This window comes from Ctenopharyngodon idella, chromosome 18, assembly GCF_019924925.1.
Source record: "Ctenopharyngodon idella isolate HZGC_01 chromosome 18, HZGC01, whole genome shotgun sequence".
Taxonomy (NCBI): domain Eukaryota; kingdom Metazoa; phylum Chordata; class Actinopteri; order Cypriniformes; family Xenocyprididae; genus Ctenopharyngodon; species Ctenopharyngodon idella.
The window spans coordinates 16930522-16953445 of NC_067237.1; the positions used below are offsets into that span (position 1 = coordinate 16930522).

The window sequence follows — 22924 nt, forward strand, 5'->3', positions numbered from 1 at the left end:
CAAACTTGTCACAAAAACTAACAATTGAATATATATCAGCATGATAACAACTACCTTAAATGACCAAAACCATCTTTCGGAAAATGTTATTGGAAGTGTAGTTTATTTTTTTTATTTTGACTCAAGTGCCTTTCCTTTACATGGAGAGTGCGGGTTTATGACCTGTACTGCATCCAGCCACCAGGGGGTGATCAAAGAGCCCGCAGCTTCACTTTTCAGGACGTATGAGGCACACCCGACTCTGACTCATGTTCGGCTCACTCCGAATTGTGCAGACGCATTCAGTTTTTAAATTCAGTATCTGTTCTCTAACTGAACTAAATGATTTTGTTATTACTAAAATGACATGGGGAGAGGGGCAGTGGGCAAGAGCCATGTAACACCGGTAACACTGACTATCACAGCAAGCCTATTGCCTACCCTACTTTTAAGAAACCAAGAGTATTTTCTTGCTGTGGTCAAACAATAGTTACAGATGTGCATCTGTTTGGGGTTTCTGGGTCCTCAGGGACATGGCTGAGCCAATTAGAGTCTTTTTTATAATAACAGAGAGATCTAAATTATATAAGAGGCAGCTGATGCAAAACTCTGCAATGACATTCTAAAAAACAACAACTTTATTCAAAACGCTTGTAAAGGCAGACACATGAAACCGACATAAAAAAAAAAATAGCAATAGCAAAACCTTACTGTTTAGTCTCCTCATGTCTATGACATTTGAGCCAAACAGCTGTGCTCGAACACACCGTAAAGACAAAAACCAGCAGAGAACTAGCATGTACAGTGGGTACAGAAAGTATTCAGACCCACTTAAATTTTTCACTCTTTGTTATATTGCAGCCATTTGCTAAAATTATTTAAGTTCATTTTTTTTCCTCATTAATGTACACACAGCACCCCATATTGACAGAAAAACACAGAATTGTTGACATTTTTGCAGATTTATTAAAAAAGAAAAACTGAAATATCACATGGTCCTAAGTATTCAGACCCTTTGCTGTGACACTCATATATTTAACTCAGGTGCTGTCCATTTCTTCTGATCATCCTTTACACCTTCATTTGAGTCCAGCTGTGTTTGATTATACTGATTGGACTTGATTAGGAAAGCCACACACCTGTCTATATAAGACCTTACAGCTCACAGTGCATGTCAGAGCAAATGAGAATCATGAGGTCAAAGGAACTGCCTGAAGAGCTCAGAGACAGAATTGTGGCAAGGCACAGATCTGGCCAAGGTTACAAAAAAATGTCTGCTGCACTTAAGGTTTCTAAGAGCACAGTGGCCTCCATAATCCTTAAATGGAAGACGTTTGGGACGACCAGAACCCTTCCTAGAGCTGGCCGTCCGGCCAAACTGAGCTATCGGGGGAGAAGAGCCTTGGTGAAAGAGGTAAAGAAGAACCCAAAGATCACTGTGGCTGAGCTCCAGAGATGCAGTCGGGAGATGGGAGAAAGTTGTAGAAAGTCAACCATCACTGCAGCCCTCCACCAGTCGGGGCTTTATGGCAGAGTGGCCCGACGGAAGCCTCTCCTCAGTGCAAGACACATGAAAGCCCGCATGGAGGACGCCAAGATGGTGAGAAATAAGATTCTCTGGTCTGATGAGACCAAGATAGAACTTTTTGGCCTTAATTCTAAGCGGTATGTGTGGAGAAAACCAGGCACTGCTCATCACCTGTCCAATACAGTCCCAACAGTGAAGCATGGTGGTGGCAGCATCATGCTGTGGGGGTGTTTTTCAGCTGCAGGGACAGGACGACTGGTTGCAATCGAGGGAAAGATAAATGCGGCCAAGCACAGGGATATCCTGGACGAAAACCTTCTCCAGAGTGCTCAGGACCTCAGACTGGGCCGAAGGTTTACCTTTCAACAAGACAATGACCCTAAGCACACAGCTAAAATAACGAAGAAGTGGCTTCACAACAACTCTGTGACTGTTCTTGAATGGCCCAGCCAGAGCCCTGACTTAAACCCAATTGAGCATCTCTGGAGAGACCTAAAAATGGCTGTCCACCAACGTTTACCATCCAACCTGACAGAACTGGAGAGGATCTGCAAGGAGGAATGGCAGAGGATCCCCAAATCCAGGTGTGAAAAACTTGTTGCATCTTTCCCAAAAAGACTCATGGCTGTATTAGATCAAAAGGGTGCTTCTACTAAATACTGAGCAAAGGGTCTGAATACTTAGGACCATGTGATATTTCAGTTTTTCTTTTTTAATAAATCTGCAAAAATGTCAACAATTCTGTGTTTTTCTGTCAATATGGGGTGCTGTGTGTACTTTAATGAGGGAAAAAAAAATGAACTTAAATGATTTTAGCAAATGGCTGCAATATAACAAAGAGTGAAAAATTTAAGGGGGTCTGAATACTTTCCGTACCCACTGTATGTTCTGCACCTGTGTGAAAGGGATTAACTGCATACTAGTGATACAAATCATAATTGGAAGTAGTGATTGCTTACCCTTTACACACTAAATCCCACTCACTACACACATATTTGATAAATGCTCAACATGCTCAATCAGCCAAAAAGTCACAGTTGACAGTTCAATTAGTGCAGAACACACCACAAAAAATCTATAGGCTGACTAGGCTCAACATTAGCCTGACTTTGCCGTGGCCTCAAGCCTAAAAAAAGAAATATGAATTTGATTTACAGCATTTAAATAATCTAATTTATATCATCTGAACAGTTTACAAACATTTGTGTCCAGTTTATGTACATGATATTTCTGGGAGGTCACAGCAGTAGAGCCATAGCGCCTTAACACTGAGATAATCAGATATGTACCAAACTGACATAAAAACAAACTAGCAACAACAAAAGCTTACTGTTGAGTCTCCTCACGTCAACTGTAAGAGATGCGTTTGAACACACTGCAAAGACAACAACCAGCAGAAAGTGATGTAACATGGCCAAGTATGGTGTTCCATACTCGGTATTTGTGCTTTGCATTTCACTCCGTGGAGAACTATCACGTACGTTCTGCAGGGAATAACTGCATACCAGCAGGAAGGGTCAGATTAAGGTCTACACAGTCCCCTAGCCTCAGGGATTTCTAGAGGCTCTCTTGACTTCATCATTTGCTTGTTTTCATCACTTCCGTTTCTTTTTCTCATGCACTGGTTAGCACAGCTGAGCAACCAATCAGAGTGTTTTTCTCACAGACAGGCATGCAGCTGATTCAACATTCTGAATCAGCCAAAGCAGTGTTGCAAGACTGGGCGGGTCCCCACCCCATTGGGCTTTTTTGAATTTGTGCGGGTAAAAAATGGTCTGGACGGGTGGACAAAATTAGGGCTAGTTTGGGGTCAGTTGAGTGGTTTTCAAACATCTAAATTGTATAGGCTAGTTGGTTAAAAAACAAAACCCAAGGGATCCAATTTTGAACGTATAGCTAATACTCAAGCAATCACAATGCCAGAGTGGCCTAAATATAACTTACACGATAAAGAGTGACTCAATTCTCAAAACGTGAATTACACCTGTGAAGGGAGATGATGCAAGGCTCCTAGTTACTATCAGTGTAACTCTGAAATCAAAGCACAGTTGAGTAATTTAATCAAAATCGAAACTGAATATGGCACGATCCTGTCCTGCATCAGGATATATTTTAAACTGTTCAGACTAATATCCTTGAAACCTGCTGAACTTGATTAATTTTGACTGTGCAAAGTTTTGTATTACTTTCTGCAATATGAACTTCAGGAAAGACGTGCTGTAGTTTTGTCTTAAGTTTAAGTGCAACACAAAGGTAAGTGCATTGTTGTTATTTTTTTGTTGTCCAGTTATTATACAGTATGTACTGTATCAATGAATGACACAGTTTTGACTGTCATGGTGTGTGCATGAACAAGTGTGAAATACATGCTAATTACGTTGCTTATTTCGATCACTTGTGTTGGGCACTTTTTGCATTTAAATTGGCTTATTCTGACTGTTGACCACTGATCTATATAGAGATTATGTTATTTTTATAGGCCTAGATCAGTACTGTTGACTTTTTTCTGAGGGTATCTGTTAATTTCTTGATTGCTGTTTTGACACTGTCTGCCTGGACATTTTAGTCATATTTGGTAATTCTCTTAAATGCATTTGCCCTGATTTGATCCTTTTCCTGGGAAATGTATCTATTTGTTTATTATTTTGTCATCATTATTTTGTTTTAAGGAGTTAATAATGGTCCTTATTAACCTTGATTGACATGGCAATAAAATTCTATCACATTATTTTGACGGGTAAAGTTTTGGGAGTTTTTTTTGTTGTTGTTGGATTGGGCGGGTTTTGGTGAGCTTTTGGGCTGGAAATAGTCCACTCAGTCTGGCAACACTGCCAAAAGGACAAATTCAATTAGTAATAATAATTTAGAACACTCAATACCACAGAGCCTTCTTTGATTTGGCAAGACTAAAAGCATGTGCAAATGATAAACTTTTGTGGTGAAAGTGACATTTATGTCAACTGTCCCAAATATCATTCATGCTGGCCCCGGGCCATTGTCAAGGCCTGAAAAATGCATGGAAATATTATGACTCAATATGAAATATTATGTTATGACTCAAGTTTTGAAAATTTAGCGGTGTGAATTTGGATATAGAATATGCTGACAGAAATTACATGTGCCAGCATCTGAATACAGCTGTTGACAGAATGAAAAAAGCTGACTGACAATGAAAAAAGATCTTCTCGCTATACAAAGAGTATGTGTTTGATAGAGCTGTGTCAGTTACCTGTCTTTTACCAAATTAATGTGATGCTTCTACAGGGTTCAAGTGCAGCAACGTGCAAAACATTTGTTGCTGTGCAACAACACTGCGGTAGACGCCCCAGAATACTTGAGTTAAACCCTACAAAATGTATATCTCCAATTTCATTTCCACCTTTTGTTTTGCTGAATGAACATGTTGAACCAGCGTTTGTCGGGTCATGGGTCAAGTTGGGGTCAAGTTGGGCTCAAGTTGGACATATTGAAAGACATTGTGGGTTTTAGAGGGAGCACAGGGGCCTTTAAAGTTGCAGAACCCACTGTGCAGGCCCAAACAGTGGGTACATTGTGTAGTGGCCAATCAGAAAAGAAAGATAATTTAATAGGACAATGTCCAGTTGTGGAAGTGTTGAAACACCTTGTTTGATTGATTCACAAGTGAACACATTGATCGAAAGCTATTTTAAAAAATATTTTGTGTCTAGAGGACCAACATTGTTTAATTTGGTAGCTGCTAATAGGTTAGTTATTCCTTATATTGGATATATTGAGGTGGATTTGAATATATGTGGGGAAAGTCATACCAAAAAGGGGAGTGTTGATTGTTAAAGACTCAAATGGATCATCGTCCCCAGGACTGATTGACATGATTGTGATTGAGGAGTGCAGAGATTTCCTGATAACACAGACTGGGGATAGTTGCATAGGATTAGAAGGTGAGGTGCAGGTTAAGGTGTGGCATCAGGTTTTTGGTGTGTTTTTGGTGTGTGACAATAACTTTTAAAGTTTCCTGGTGAGTCAGGACAGATAAGCTCAATATTCTGGCCGCAGAGAAGACGAAAGACGATATGTCTAAGGTCATCGAATCAGAAACTCTTATTGGTCCCTAGATCTAGGCTGAAGAAAAAGGGTGACCGGGCTTTTGCCATAGCCGGCCCTAAACTGTGGAACATCCTTCCACTCTCTATTAGAACAATTGCAACACAATCACTTTTTAAAACAAAACTAAAGGCCTATCTCTTAGAGAAGGCTTATAGTATGTGAGCCAAAAGGGCTTATTCAAACGTTTATTTGTTTGTGTCTTGTCATATTGTTTTATGTACTTTGATTTCTTTTAAATGATATTGTTCAGCACAATGATCAACCATTGTTGTTTTATTGTGCTTTATAAATAAAATGACCTGAACTGAAATACCAGCACAGTCAGAGGTGGTGATAGAGGCATGTGCAGGTATATGACCTGATAGGAAGGACTATGTGGGTTTAGCGGTCTTGTCCCAGTTCCAGTGATGTCAAATAGGACAGATTTTTGATGTTGAGTTGTGTCCAAGTTGGCAAAGAGATGTAGAGATGAGACTATCAGATAACAAAACAGTGGAGGTGGAGGGTGAGACAAAGTAGAGTGCAGAACAATAACATGTGTTTGGGCCAGTGACTGTCCCATTAAACCCACTGCAATTTACTACTGAACAATAAGAGATGATTGGCAAATTGTTATCCAAGCACCAGAAGGTTTTATGGGTACACTGATAGGGTGTTACATGTGATACCAACAGGTGATGCAGCCCCAATTAGAGAACGGTATAATATGTGAGTAAGGGGGTTTGAGGACAGGTTATTGTCATCTCCCATATGTCTCCTATACTGTAAATTGACGATGGCTATGTATTTAGCTTGAGTGGTATTGATGGTATGTCCTGAAAATACACTGTCAGTTTGTTGAATGGTATCTGTCATGATTGCATTAACCTGACGTCACCCTGGGTTTTAATATTATGATTGTACAAAAATAAAATGGTTTCATTCCTATTTGACTAATATTTTAGTACTTGAGTGTTTTCTTGGTTATTGCGCCCACATAAATTCTTTGGTCTGGTAGAGAACCTGTGAATTACCCTTATTGTCCTGGGGGTTGTTGCAAATTCTTGTGCAACCATACTCAGTGGTTGGGTTAAATGTTTGGGTAGTTTTATTTAACTCAGTTATTGTTTAAAAATTATTGTATTGCTTGCTTAAAATGAACCCAAAGTATGTTGGAAATTAACATTCATTATTATGTTTAATAAATGATCATTTACATAATAAGCATTTATTAAATTGCTTATTAATAAATGTTCACCTTTTGATTATTATTGTTGCCTCTAGTAATTATGTGTCTGATTTTTAAGTTCCAACATATATTGGGTTGATTTTAAACCAGCCATATAGTAATTTTTAAACAATAGTTGGGTTAAATAAAACTGCCCAGCACGTTGGGCAAACATTTAACCCAACCGCTGGGTTTGTCCATTTTCAGCCCAGCATTTTTAGAGTATAAAATGCAGTGACACACATAAATATGACGTACTCCTCTAACGAAAGCCAAAAAACGTGTTTATCTGTTTTTATGGACCATTTAACATGGCATATTGCTCACACAGCCATATTGCGCCATCAGGTCATGTCACAACGCGGTTTCTCGGCCGTCAGTTCACAAAGGATGCGATAAAGCCGACATTAACCGGTCGTATTAGAGGTATACTGTCCTAAAGAAAGCCGAAATTTGAGCAAATAGCCTTTACTAATCCATGCGCATCTATACTCTCATTTTCTTTATAATAAAATGGCAGTGGTGCACAAAGGAAATATGTTATAGCATACATAATCCGGACACTGTAACGCGTGCGCACGTGAAAAGTTTCGAGTATTACTCGTTCTAACAACTTTTCCCACCATTCTATTTTGTTAAAAAAAACAACAACAACAACAACATATATTTTTACAGTAAAGAAATCCAGCCACAGTTTACACCTGCTGAACGCAATTTTCAATGCTTCTTAAGTGAAACGTGATAACCACGGATCCAAGAACAGGGCTTAACCACTGTCTTATAATGTAATGTTATTAAACAGTGCTCAATGGATGCATGCCAGTACAACAAACTGGTCCAAAGCAACTTGCAGTACACTAGCATTACTAAAGTATATCAGTAACTGTTCAGTTAAGTAATCAACCTCGTGATGCAATCGGTGCCAAATGTCAGCCACGTGAAATATGAATTAGTCTACTGCATCATGCCCATACTTGCTATTTCCGTTGTGTGCTGTAGGGTATCACAGTCTATGGTCCTTCCTTACACCAGTGATGCAGCTTAAAGGGCGGGGCAAAGATTTATTTAGACTATAATAAATTCTCATCGCAGCACCTTTGGATATTCAAGCTTTATTGAACAGGGATACACAATGGAGGTCTACGCATCAACTGCATGTATGACAGCACATTTTTAAAGTTTTCAGTTGCCTTAGATTTTTGTTTGTATAAATATTTATTTTAAAATGATTTTTTATTTATTTTTATTGCAGGTCTGACAATCTTGTGCTTTTTTGCCACATTCTTTGCACAAGGTAAGTAAACACTAAAATTAAACTTTAGACATGCTTGTATTTAGGGTGCTATTAGGGTTTTTTTTTTTTTTTTTTGTGCTTGACATGCTTGTATTTAGGATGCTACTAGGATTTTTTAGTGTCAGCTAATACTGTCATTTATAAGAATAAACCGTTAAAATTGATAATTGAGTAAGTGTAATATTAGTTTTTTATATAGGCTAAAGCAGTGCCTTGTTAAAGGATTTGTGGTGTAACCACTTAAGTGTTGATAAATTAGCTACAATTTAGTGTGTCAGTGTTTTCCTTTTTTTTTTTTTTGAATGGAGGCGGGGACGTTTTGACGCGCTGTATACAGCGAGCTCGAGCTTGAACGCGGTCACGAGCCGTGCACTTTTTTTCTGTTAGTCGAGTGACTAAGTTGCTGCTGGCGGAGCGCGCTCAACGTATTACAGAGATGACTGCTTTCGTTTTGGAACTTTAGCAAATACTGGCAGCCAGTGAACGAGTAACTGTTACAAACCCACCAAGACTGGATACGGGTTGACTTGCCGTCGATGGACAGCATTTTTGGCCGTGGTTGTGTAGCAGATAATTAGTCTTGGCATGATTTGAGAACGCGTTTTTCTTGGCTATTCCATTGCGCTACTTTGTTGTTGTTTTTCCTTTGTAAACACGCGCGAGACGTGTCCAGCGTCTTTTGCAGCGTGACACGGCGTTCTAAAGAAGTTAAACTTTAAAAAAAAAGACTCTGCGGGAGGTTTTGTTTGTGACCTGCGTCTCGCGTTTTTAATAACGCGAAAAAATGTTTACTGCACTGCACTGCAGTTTACAAACGTTTGGATTAGATTTTGCGATGAATGCCGTTGTTTGGCTTTCTGTTCTTTTTTCTGCGTTGTTGAAATATGATGCTGCGCATAGCTAGTCTCATTCTCTGTTTTCAGAAAGAAATAGGCTATATGCAATTTTTAATTAATGCTTGTTGGAATGTGATGCTCATCATTTCTAATAAATTGTAATTGTATTCAATGCATGTGGCGAGATCATTTTGCATGCGTTTTTTATTAGGCAATAAAGTGTTAAGTTGAGCAGTTTTTGTAGTAGTGGGCGTTTTAGCTGCAAGTCATTGTTTGAGTGTTTTTAAGTAGAACTCAAATTTCCAAAAACATTAAGGACTACATGGGTCAGAAGCAGAACCTTAACCCTAAAACACTTATAAAAGAAGAGATTGTTTCTTACGGGCAATTTACACTGCACTGACCTATGCTGAGAGTCAACAGATTGCACAGGATATTCCAAGACCAGAGAAATGCTGATTCAGCGTGCTCAGTTTACAGAAACATTAAGCATGCACTAACAGCAACAGGCTACAACAAGAGTAACACACTGATCCAACCAAACCCAACAAACTTGTCTGTTGCTGTTGGCTGGCATCTGCTGGTGCAGTGTGAATTGGCCTTTAGTATCAACAGGGCATAAGGGGAGAGTACACAAATTCAAATCATTAATATGTGGAAACTGCTGCTTCAGATAACAAACAAATAAAAAGATGAAAATCAAACCAAAAAATCAACCCCACAACATGATTCCCATTGATAAAGTAAGAACTTTTGCAAGAAAATTTTGGTTAAAGGGATAGTTCAAGTATTTCATTTTTTAAAATGTATCATTTACTCACGTCATGTCATCATAAACATGTTTGTCTTCCTTCTGTGGAAAACAAAAGAAGATGTTTTGAAGAGCTGTTTTTGTCCATTCAGTGAAAGTCAGATGTTTTAGACCTCTCTGACTTTCATTGTATGGATGGAAAAAAAAGAGAAAACATCTGAACTCTTTTGTGTTTTAAAGAAGAAAGAATGTCCGGTTTGGAACATGAGCCTGAGTAAATTTTTGTTAAATGAAATGATAAAATGCTGTTCACAATTCTTTCTTACTAGAAATGTGGGGGAGGTTTGTTTTTATTCCTTTCTGTCGGGAATTTTGAAAATTGGGATGTCCCTTCTTATTCCCTTTTTGTCATCAGCAAAAAAATAATAATAATAATCAGAGCAGAGACATATCAAGTTTGCATTTTGATTCAAGATTACAAATACTTTGCACTGATGAATTGTACACAATAAGACCAGGAACAAAGTCAATTTCATATTCAAAATGACTTTAATATTTAATAACATTTCTGGGCATCTTACCCAAAGGACACCACTTTTTATAATGAATAATCTTTTTATTCCTCAGGAATTTGCGTTCATGACAAAAGAAGCCAGTAAGTGTCCTTACACAGAGCCTCTCAACACTGTTTCATAAGAGAGTTTTTTTTTTACCATAAATCAATTAACAGAATGTTTTGGTACAGATAAAATCAATGATTTGTCATGTTTGTAATGTCAGCAGCAACACGGATTTCAATGGACATATGGCAAAGAGCCATCATCTGCAATGTGGAAATGAGTCATACGTCAGCTCAAGAAGTTCTTGCTGTAATGGTAGGAAAGACCCTTTCACCTCTCAGTTTGTGACTGCTGAGTCACCAGGAAGATGATTCACAGCGAGTTTTGGTAATACAGGGGTTGGACAACAAATCTGAAACACCTGGTTTTAGACCACTATAAATCCTCCTTTTCCATTCGTCTTAGGAATGACAGATACAAGTCCTTCACAGTGTTCAGAGGGATTTTGAGCCATTTCTCTTCCAGAACAGTGACCAGGTCACCACATGATGCTGGTGGAGGAAAGCGTGTTCTGAAATGTTAATTTCCAACAAGTGGCTCAGTAATACTCATATCTGGTGACTGTGCTGGCCATGGCCACTTTCATGTTCATCAAACCACTCTCTCACTAGTCTTGCTGTGTGTATTGGTGCATTATCGTGCACCATCAAGCACAGTAAGGAATGCTATGATATTGCCGCCTAAACCATCACTGATCCACCCCGCGCTTCACTCTGGGCAGCAACAGTTGGGGTGTTAAGCTTCTTTGTGGATTTACCACACCATAACTCCCACAGATGTGGGAGTCAGAGAACAATACATGTTTCATATTGTCCACAGCCCAAGATTTGCACTGCTGGAACCAATGAAACAAACATTTGGCACTGGCACGAGTTGGTCTGGCTATACGGCTGAACCCATAATAGGTTGGAAATTAAAAATCAGACACATAATTACCGGAGGCAACAATAATAATCAAAATCTGAACATTTATTAATAAACAATTTAATAAATGTTTACACACTAAAAAATGCTGGGTTAAAAAGAACCCAAGTTGGGTTGAAAATGGACAAACCCAGCAGCTGGGTTAAATGTTTGACCAACCTGCTGGGTAGTTTTATTTAACTCAACTAATGTTTAAAAATTACTGTATTGCTTGCTTGAAATGAACCTAAAATGTGTTGGAAATTAACATTTATTAATATGTTTAATAAATGAACATTTATTAATAAGTTTAATGAATAATAATTAAACAAACATTTATTAAATTGCTTACTAATAAATGTTCAGCTTTTGATTATTATTGTTGCCTCTAGTAATTATGAGTCTGATTTTTAATTTCCAACATATTTTTGGGTTCATTTTAAGCCATTAGTAATTTTTAAACAATAGTTGGGTTAAATAAAACTGCCCAGCATGTCAGGCAAACATTTAACCCAACCGCTGGGTTTGTCCATTTTCAACCCAACTTGGGTTGTTTTTAACCCAGCATTTTTAGAGTGTATTATTTAATTAACATATTAATAAATGTTAATTTCCAACCTATTTTGGGGCAATATAGTAATTTTTAAAGAGTAATTGATTTAAATGAAACTACCCAGCATGTCAGGCAAACATTTAACCAAACCACTGGGTTTGTCCATTTTCAACCCAACTTGGGTTGTTTTTAACCCAGCATTTTTAGAGTGTATTATTTAATTAACATATTAATAAATGTTAATTTCCAACCTATTTTGGGGCAATATAGTAATTTTTAAAGAGTAATTGATTTAAATGAAACTACCCAGCAGGTTGGTCAAACATTTAACCAAACCACTGGGTTAAAACAACCCAGTTGCTCGGTTTGTCCATATTTAACCCAACTTGGGTTATTTTTAACCCAGCATTTTTAGAGTGTAGCTCTCAATACACCACTATACAAGACTTTCTGTCCTCACAGATGAGCCAGCGAGACGCAGTCACGCACCAACAATTTGTAATCTTTTGAACTCTGATATGTCTCCCATTATGTTGGATTGCGATATTTTATGCTGTGCTGTTGCTCTGCTAATTCAACCTTCACATGCTGTTCTTACTGAAAAATACTGTTCTTAAAGAAAAATCAGTGACGATTGGCCACCAGGCTGCACATACAGTATATAGGCATGAAACCTCTAACACTTGGCCAGTGTTTCCGATTCAGTGTCCAACCCCTGTATATGACACATGTAATGATTTACAGTGGAAATGCAAAGACTGAACACTGTAGGATGTTTTTGTTTATATTTTATTGTGTCGCAGGTCATGTAACTAATGGATTAAGCCAACTGGTGGCTGACTGCTGTGGTTCTAAAGCTTACAATAGCCTAAATGAGATTTGCTGTGATGGCAGCCTCTTCACTCGAAGCAGTGCTCAAGTGCAGTGCTGTGGCAAAGGTAGACTATCCACTTGATGCAACATGAACACCTTGCATTGTTCAGTTTTGACACATTTTGGCATGGTTAAGAGTTTACTGAGATTATTTGATCTTCATATTATTAGATCAAGGATGTTCTGTAATCACTTCTTTTATAATGAGTTCTCTCTTACACTCCTTTACAGTCATGTACCTACCGATGACTCATTTGTGTTGTGTTGAGAACAATGTAACTGAACGGAAGGAAAATCATGGTTGTTGTGGCAAGGAATCATTTGACATGACAACCCACATCTGCTGTAGCAACACTCTTACAGTAAAGCTCAAAAATGAGTCTAGCTCAGGTGTGTGTATACAGGTCTTACAGTTTTATGTTTGTTTATTCGTTTGTTTTTTAGTAGGTTATAATCTGAATCTTATTCTCACAGATTCTCCTAGAACATACATGGGAAGCTCTCCGGGGACCCGGTGAGTCCTGATCAAAAATGATCTTTTTACATGGCATCTTTACACAGCTGATTTAAAGGCACAATATGTATGATTTTTGGATTAAAATATCCAAAAACAACTAGAACAATGTTATACATTTTGTCGACTTGTGTACTTAGCCTACATTATCCCAGATGTTTCCAAGAATCTTTAAATCCAGAGAAATAAGCAATTTTAACCAGGACATGGACCTTGTCCATGCGTCTTCTATCAATGGCATCATACCCGCGTTACCTTCATTTCCTTTTCTATTTTGTAGAAACCATGGAAACAGTAAAGACGCTTTAATATATTATGGGCCAGATTTACTAAACGGGGCAAATTAGCGTGAGAGCGCAATTCCACAAATGCGACGATGGGAGTGGCAATTTTTGCGCGTCATCTACTGTTGATGTGCAAATTAGAACACAGACGCAGTCGCAATCATTTACATAATGACCAACGCAGTCTAACAAGAGCAGCGCAAATTAGCGTTGGGACGCAAATAAGCAGAGCTGATGCTCTCATCAGGTGCGGGTCGACACAGGTGCAACTTGTTCCATGTAATCTGACAAACACGTACACATATATAGGTCTAATATTGTTTGCCAAGCCATGTTAGCATATATATATATACTGTATACACTGCCCTCTAAAAGTTTGGAAACACCCCTGGCAAAGTGTGGTTTAGGACGGTATCAGCATAAATCCTTATCATTTTTTGGCGCAAATACATTAAAGTAACTTGACATTATCATTGAAGACCAGCAATAATAATTTTCATTTTGATTACATAATAATGGCAATATATACATGCCAAAGTCAGACATGCCCCTTTGCCAGCTGTGATGCCTGGTTACTGGTTTAAACTTGGCCCAGGTTTTTGGGTCAGCACACCTTAATAGCTTCAACAATTGATTGCCAATTAAGTTTATAATACAATGAACCAATTAGAACCCAGTTTAGGTCAGATATCTGCTAATGGTGGATATTTTGATGAATCGAAAATTTAAGTTTTTTCTATGTATAAACCGTTTATGTAATAAAACATGTTTTCGTATTTTAATATAAGGGGAAAATATTATTAATATAAGGGGAAAATATTTTCTCCCTTATACCATGCGGTCTCTGTGCCACGCAGCCATGTCGCAAAATGGGTTAAGACATGCTTTTTTCGGGTATTAAATAATGGCGCACATACCAGTAAATTGACGAGCGCAAAGATTAGTAAATCACGTTGTGTGATTCATTTAAATACTCTCCTCCCATAAATTTTGCGTCTGAAAGGGAAACTCCTACAAATACAGATGCAATAAGGTCAGCTGCAAAAAAACAACTCAGTTCATGCCTTATCAGCGCTAATTTTGCACTGCGAGTAAACGCCACAAGAGGGTTTGCGCTGGTGCAAGCTGTTAGTAAATCTGGCCCTTTATGTTTTATTAGACAAGGGAACAACTGCTTGGATACATTCATAGACAGAAAACTAATTGTCATTGTTATATAGCTCAACACGTTTAGTCTTAACAGTAATACAGCATTCTCTCTGTCATACAGTATGTTTTAAAATTAATTACATGCCATTTAACAAGCGACATCTCCCATCATTCTGCGCTCAATCTCGGCGTCATCAAGCTACGCCTTTTTGAATAGGAGACCTCTAGCAGCGAAAAATTACATATTGTGCCTTTAAGGCTGCTCTGTGTCTGCTCAAAATTCTGTGTAAAGACATAATGCTATATAAAAGCAGGATTAAATTATGCCTGCTCTGACCCACCTTAGCCCCTAGTATAAAAGTACATTATTAAAATTGCTGTGTAAATACATTTGTCACCTCTGAGCAGCATTAAACAATCAGTGTAAAAACACCTACTTGCCACTTCAGAAGCACTTCTGTGCCACACAAGAGACAACAAAGTAAAAGCTATTTCTAGTCACGGCTCCTCTCGAATACAGAAATATCAGAAGACTTCAGCACTTTTCATTATGAACAGTGTCCCTTCTTCTGTAATTAAATGAATGATTAAAGCAACCCAAAGTTTAAATTTAGGTTTGGTTTCACAGACTAGGACTAGACCTTACTTAAATTAGGACATTAAAGTAGCGTTTGTAACATGGCTTAAGAAAAAAGCATTACTGGTGTTCTTCTTGAGACAAAACAATGGCTCTGACATATTTAAGATCTGTCATTACAAGTTGTTTTCAGTTAAAACAGCTCAGACATGCATTTTAGTCTGGGACTAGTTTAAGCCTTGTCTGTGAAACCGGGTGTCAGAGTATCTCATTTTAACAGTACTTAAGTATTTTACTCGTACTCGTACTGAATGTCGACTCAAAGATGCACTAGTCCTCGACTCTTGAAGGGATAATTCACCCAAAAATGTTGAAAATTCTATCATTAATTTACTCACCCTCATGTCGTTCCACACTCATAAGACTTTCGTTCATCTTCAGAACACAAATAAAGATATTTTTGATGAAATTTGAGAGCTTTCTGTCCCTCCATTGACAGCTCCCTTTGACACTTAAAAAAGTTCATAAAACTAATCCATATGAATTGAGCAATTTAGTCAAAATTTTCTGAAGAGACATGATCATTTTATATGATGAACAGATTGAATTTAGGCTTTTACTCACATATAAACATTGATCAACGCACACATCAGTTGTGGTAAACGGAAGCTCAAGCATGTTCGCTTGACGTAAGAACCAATGAGGTTCATTCTCGTGTTATGCATCACGGTTGATCAATGTTTATGTGTAAATAAAACCTAAATTCAGTCTGTTCATCATATAAAGCAACCGAGTCTAAACCGCTGGACTAAACCGCTCGATCCATATGGATTAGTTTTACGATCTCTTTGTGAACTTTTTGAAGCGTCAAAGTGGTAGTTGTGTAGACTGTGTAGTTCTCTCAGATTTCATTAGAAAGATCTTTATTTGTGTTTTGAAGACGAACGAAAGTCTTACGGGTTTGGAATGACATGAGGGTGAGTAAATGATGACAGAATTTTCATTTTTGGGTGAACTATCACTTTAAGTAGTCTTGTTTGAGTGAGCAAGGGCAAAACGCAAAAGATATAGTACCTTCAACAGTAATATCACTTCTATTGTAGCAGAAATAAACTGCTTCAGAATAAGTTAGGTCCCATGCAAAATGAGTAAAGAGTATATATACTTATTCAAAAATGTAGTCAAGTAGAGAGTAAAAGTTGCTGATATCTCTGAAACTCAGTCAAACTACAAAGTTGCTAAAAAGATACTTAAGTACAGTAACTAATTACATTTACTCAAATAGTTTACACCACTGTGTGTTTGTGTGTGTCTGTGTTTGTATGTGTTACTGGAAATCTCTACAAGCCCTCTCCCCAAAGTCCCAGGTAAAGCTCTTGGCATCCTATATTTTTCAGTTGTTTCAACTTCTATAACTCTTTATCGCCATAATTGGAAATTATTGTGATTTTTATGGTTATTGTAACAATAATTCCACACTGTCATTCATTCTCTTCTCTTCTAGAATTCAAGTGTGGATCAGAAACCTACAATCCCCAGGAAGAAATTTGTTGCTCAGGGAATAGTTATAAGGCATCAGCACTTACTATGGTAGTATTGCCTTTTGACCTGACGCTTAGCTTAGGCTTTATAGGACATCCCATACAAATAAATTGGGGATTTACCATGTGAACACCGTGATTTTCAGTAAAATGTGCTTATTAAGTATTTGGAGAAATTGTATACAGTATTCAAAAACCCTGCAGGCATTAATATACTTACTATGTTTACCTGTGTCCTTCAGTGCTGTGGTGAATCTATTTACACTCCGTTCGATGAAAATGTGCTGTGCTGTAACGGAACCCTTCATCTCAATGTGCCAAAGCAGTCTGAATGTGTCGGAGATGTTGTATATACTAACAGTACCTGCCACCTGTCTGCCCGTCCCCGTCTTGGCGAACACTGTTGTGGAGGACAAGCCTTCGAACCTCACACTCATATTTGCTGTAATGGACACAGGTAGGATTACAAAAGTTTGATTTGATTTAAAAGTGCACTTTGTATTTTTTGCTCATGTTTTAAATCATTTAATTTTGAAAGCAAATAACAGTAGCATTCAGCTGGTCGTGCAATTTACATTCTCAAGGCCCATCTGCAATACTTTGTATTTCATCACAATACACAACTACTTTTAACTGACCTTAAATGGGCAAAATGCCATAAATTTAGATTGTACAGTTATCAGGATGGGATAAGATGCAAAAAAGCCAAACCTTGAACCTTGATTTCAACTACACAGCCACCATTAGGAGCCAACTTTATGTATAATGACATATTTGTCAAAAATACTGATGTGAACTATTTAGGGGTAAATCACTTTATACAATGTAAAACGTTACTCTCTGGTCTTTTTTATATATAATCCTGCTCAAATTAGTCAAAGAACAAATAGCAGTACTTGTGTGATTCTCTGAAAATCTAGTAGCTTTAGGGAAAACCATTAACAAATAGCAGAATGTAGCTACGCTGTCTTCTTGAGAAATCAGTCTTTGTCTCTAACTGGAAATTCAAGTCTAACTAATGCGTGTAGAGGCAAATGCAAAGACTTATTCACATGGCACTGCTCGAGATCGCAAGTCTCTCAGTCATTTAGGCCACCCCATAAACCAGCAACACATTTTAAAACCACTAACAACCTAAAAAAAAAAAAAAAAAAAGCATAATTTAAATCAATAATTATGAAAATAAATGCTAGGATAGGATACCATTTTTCCTTATCTGTGTATTTGTACTTTTACATTTATTTAGCCACCTAAAAACAAGAGAGAATAAGTAATGTTCTTACTACAAATCAGTTGAATAAATACAATTAAATTATTTACTTATTATTTAATCAATAATTAAAAATGACCCGAATAATTGAACCTTAAAAGAAAATCTGCTGATTTAGAAAACAAAGATGTAATGTTACCTAATTTGATGATGCTGAGTTCAAAAATCTGTCAAAAATGAATGAAAAAATTTCCATCATCACAAACGTTTTTTTCACAAAAGAAGAATATTTTTAAATATTTTATGTATCAGCTTTAATGCACTTATCTAAATAACAAAAGCTGTCAAAAATAAGTATTCAAAATGTATCATGGGGGGTGTATGATCAAATGCTCTATTTAATGTCAAAGAAGTTTATAAATAAGCTTTTTCACCCCACAAAATATGTAATTTTCTTTGGATGTAAACACCCAGATATGTAGAAGGAAATGTCTGGTCATTTTTGCATTTTCTTCTGTCACTGGCCATAATAGTTTTTCTGGTGATTATGCTTGTTTATTCTCTTTATTATCTCCCTCAGGAGAAATTTGCCTTGTGCAATCAAAAGGGCAGGTCAAGCATATAACAATCAACTATTCAGTTACACTCCATTCAAAGCAAAAAAAAATCCTGAGAAACCCTGCAGATGTTAGAGAAACCGGGAAATGGCCTTGAAGCCAGCTGTCTGTCTAAATCAGGAGGCATGACTCATGATATTCCTGCTCTATTGCTGCTGTTTTCCGTAGTGATAATAACCATTCCCTGCTGCAAGCCTGCAACACTTGATCGTATCCCCTTGTTACAACGATGTTGGCGATATGGCACTGCATACAAACACTCGATGTAGTCAGCACCAACAACAGCAGTACTCCAACGATCTTCTTCTCTATCATTATTTATTTTCGTTACACTTCAAGACACACATAGACTTAACACATAAATGAACACGTAACACTTTAACAACAAAAACACGTAAAAACTTTCTGCTCTCTCGTGCCCACCGGAAGTGCAAAAGAGTTCAGACTGATAAACGGATAAAGGCCCCAATATACTCACAGTGAAGTTCTGTTTCTTCCCTTAGAGATAAAAAAGTTTAAAATACATTTGCAGTTGTATACTGTTAGCAAACATCCCAATGCTGCCACACAACAAAAATGACAGCGGTGAGAAAACCGCAGTTAAGAAAGCATCTGATCATAGCAAAGCGGATATGTTTGCACAAGCTCTGCAATTCACCGGCATCATGTTGACAGATGAGCTCATTAAAATTATGATAGTTATGATAGTTTGATTCTATAAAGTACATTTGAGACTACAGACTATATAGATCTGACTATGTGAGATAGGGCTGGGACGATACAATGAATCTGGATCGATCCTGATATTTTCTCTCTCTGATCGATTCTGAGCTTAGTTTTAACAGCAGATGGCGCTCTATTATGATGATAATTTGCTTCAACCTTTTCGAACTTTATGAATGATTATTTTAGGTTTAAATGGTGTGTGTAAAGGAACTGGAAAGCAGGCAGTGTACAAGTGTTTCTAAAGCACGTAGTGCCATCTGCTGTTTAAAAACTAAGCTCAGATACATCGGAAAATATCAGAATCGCTCCAGATTCCTCGTATCGCGAATCGAGATTTGATGTAATGTCCCAGCCCTAATGTGAGACTATAGTTTGAATGAATCCCTTTTCTTTGCATGACACATTGACATTACAGCACAGAATGGCTCTTTCGGCATCATCCTGAACATTGTATAAGCATTTGTTTCATGTGTCATTGAACGGAAAAGAGGCTCTCGGGAGCGCACATAAATGTCACATGCTTTTGATTTTCCAGGCAAAAACTGTCCTTTAAATACAAATCAGTCTACAGGCTTTCATAGACAACCTAGGAAGTCAGAGAAGGTCTCGAAAGTGGCATGGTAGAGCAAATATTTTGGAATCAACACCCCAAAATTTGTAAGAAACAAGTATTGGAGTTTACTGCAGATAACTGCAACAATGAATACAGACACGCCACACCACCACAGAAATGCTGTGAAGGAAAATGTTTCTCATATCAGAATACAATAATAAGTATTGTGAGGGCACAGCAGTGAAATTGACTTGGTAAATTCCCGCCATGTGCATTTTTTATCTGTGCTGCCTATTGAATGACTTGTCTTTTCAACTTCTTTTTCATTCAGCCACAACAAGAAATATGGTAATTTCTGTTGTGGTTCAGATGTCTATAACCCCCACAACGAGTCTATGGGATGCTGCTCGGGTCATCTCTACAACAAAAGTGAAAAGGAATGCTGTGGAAACCTCTTGCTGGAACATAATAGCAACAAAATTTGCTGTTCCTCCTCAACCCATGCCATGCTTTACGACACCAAACCAAATCACTTTTGCTGTGGGCATTACTACTACAACGCGTCCCTGTGGAGCTGCTGTGCAGAACATCTCAAACCAACACCAAGCCATAATAGCGTTCATGCAGAATACAGACTTAAACCACTAACAGATCTGATTCCTGACATATGCAAGAAAACAGGTGATGTTCTTGAACAATTTATTGTGGTGCAACCTGAAAAACTAAATACTTTTTTTTTTTTTTTTTTGGAATTTGACTAAATGGTCTCATCTGTTTGTGTGTGTGTTTCTAGTGCTCTTTGGCAAAGTGGAGAGTGTGGCACTTGACAAACAACACCGTCTTGTTGTGTTGAAAGTTGTCAATGTCTTCAAGGACTCTTGGCATAACGAATCCCTGGATCACTGCAGAACTCCTGCCCTGGAGAACGGCATGACCTACCTTTGGGAGAACACCAACAATGGGTACAAGCCTGTCTCCATCCCTGTTGAGAAAATCTCTGACATTCATATGTTCTATACCGTATGTCACCAACATAAGTGTCAGAAAGAAGGATAGAAATATGGATTGAGGTCTATTTCCAGTCAGTTCAAAGCAAATCCATGCTGTTTTTCATTAGGTGTCTGTTCTGAAGAGAAATAATGACCTCAGTATGTGAAAGCCATTATATTTCAAAGCTAAAACATTTATTCCTATAAGCAAGTTAACAATGTCTCAGCATTACATATTGTCATCTTGTGCTTTTTTTCCCCATTGGACTGATCCTGTGTGGATTAAGCTATTCAGTCAGATAATTTTAATCAAAAGAGTTCTCTCTTTTGAAATTTAAATTGCTATGCAGTGTTCATTTTATGTATTACAAGTTGCACTGCGACAGCATTTTTAATTGTACTGTATTTTGATATTTTATCAGTCTCAGGTCTGTTCCAATTTCTGTTCCATGTTTTAATAATTTGAAGGGCCTTGATGTACTATAGCCCAAAGGTGCTTTTAAAATTTGTGTTAATTAATGGCTTTTATCCTAATTCACAAGAAGACAGCAGTTATTTTTTTTCTTGTATTTTTGGATATTTTAAAATTTGTATTGATGACAACTCGATAGTAAATTGTTGTAGCTATGCATTTCTTTTTATATTTTTATTTTATTATTTCCTTTCATTGAATGACAAATCTATAGGTCACTATTTGCCAAACAGTGGTTGTCCTTCACTAACCGTGCGGACACACGTGAATTTTCACACTGAAATCTAAACACCTGGGTTATACATCTCATATATTCATTAACACATTTGCATACAGTATGAACCATGTAGAGACTTGGGATTTTTTAATGTTCTCCTGTTCTATACTGTTTAATTTCCATGTATTAACTATATATAACTGTGAATACAAGCTAATCACACAGCTTTCATTTGTGATGTTGTGTGATGAAAGTTCACTCATTCAGTTTATTATAGAAATGCAGACATGGAACATTGTGAAAATTATATAATATATTGCCATTTGGGATTGTATATCAAATCTGTTATTTCTAAATAAAAATATATTGAGAAGCACAAAGACTGCATATTTTATCAGGACTTTAAAACAGAGGTCTTTAACCCTGCTTCTGGGGAACCCACTGTCCTGCAGTGTTTATTTCCAACCTGCTTCTTCAGCACACCTTCATGTGTAGGTGTTAAGTTTGGTGTCGATAAGCTAAAGCGTTGCAGAGATAGAGCATCATGCCACCAATTTAGTTGATGCGCTAAATGATAACGGCTTTGTCCATTGACACAGAACCAATAACTCTGTATTGACCAACAAGCATGGTCTGAAGATTTAGTGAAAATCAGACCAATCAGAGTTTGAAAAATTTGGTTTTCAAGAAAATTCAAAATGTTAGACAGCAGTTTTGAGCAACTATGGCATAATTGATATCATTGTTCTCAGTATGACTCCAGGAAACTATCAATCTATCAGCAATCTTTCAAGACCAGTTGCATGCTTTCTGGGCAAACCATTCAGAAGTTAAAAATAGCCATTTTTCATATGTTCTGACCAGTAGGTTTTTCATACTGTATTTTAAATTCAATTTAGTAAAATCCATATAAGCTTTATAGATCATTATAGGAAACAATGTTTTTTTCATGCTTGTTCAATGAACCATAAACTCCAATTGCACCTGTGGAAAAATTAAAGGGATTGTTCACCCAAAAATGAAAATTATCCCATGATTTATTCACCCTCAAGCCATCCTAGGTGCATATGACTATCTTGTTTCAGAAGAACACAATTGGAGATTGATTTACAAATATCCTGACTCTTCCAAGCTTTATAATGGTAGTGAACAGTGGGCCTGTTTTGAAGCCCAAAAGAAAATAAAAATAATCCATATGACTTCAGGTTGTTAAAGGGTTAGTTCACCCAAAAATGAAAATTCTAACATTAATTACTCACCCTCATGTTGTTCCACACTCGTAAGTCCTTTGGAACACAAATGAAGATATTTTTGATGAAATCTGAGAGATATAGCAATATAATCGCCAATTTCAAGGTCCAGAAAGGTACTAAAGACATTGTTAAAACAGTCAACATGACTGCAGTGGATCAACCTTAATGTTATAAAGCGACGAGAATACTTTT

General features: G+C 37.3%; 1 protein-coding gene across 7 annotated transcripts; it reads left to right on the forward strand.

The window, feature by feature from the left end:
- The first annotated feature begins 3742 nt into the window (after positions 1–3742).
- On the forward strand, positions 3743–21859 carry LOC127500086 (galaxin-like). 7 transcript variants are annotated; one of them, XM_051870982.1, is made up of 12 exons: positions 3743–3760; positions 8053–8094; positions 10309–10336; positions 10462–10556; positions 12561–12695; positions 12862–13020; positions 13105–13144; positions 16502–16521; positions 16659–16744; positions 16938–17152; positions 20133–20482; positions 20595–21859. In XM_051870982.1, exons 4-12 carry the CDS (start codon positions 10487–10489, stop codon positions 20855–20857), a joined length of 1338 nt encoding a protein of 445 aa, XP_051726942.1. In that variant the 5' UTR covers positions 3743–3760; positions 8053–8094; positions 10309–10336; positions 10462–10486; the 3' UTR covers positions 20858–21859. The 7 variants fall into 7 exon arrangements, with proteins under 7 accessions (XP_051726942.1, XP_051726939.1, XP_051726940.1 ...); XM_051870979.1 differs by lacking the exon at positions 3743–3760 and adding an exon at positions 7742–7957; XM_051870980.1 differs by lacking the exon at positions 3743–3760 and adding an exon at positions 7798–7957 and having other exon boundaries at positions 10465–10556.
- Positions 21860–22924: the final 1065 nt, after the last annotated feature.

Coding starts and splice junctions, on each gene's coding strand:
- LOC127500086 (XM_051870979.1), top strand. CDS start 7,933: ATGGAGGTCTACGCATCAACTGCAT. Junction 10,337..10,461: donor GTTCATGACAAAAGAAGCCA/GTAAGTGTCCTT, acceptor TTGTAATGTCAG/CAGCAACACGGATTTCAATG. Junction 13,145..16,501: donor GGAAGCTCTCCGGGGACCCG/GTGAGTCCTGAT, acceptor AATCTCTACAAG/CCCTCTCCCCAAAGTCCCAG.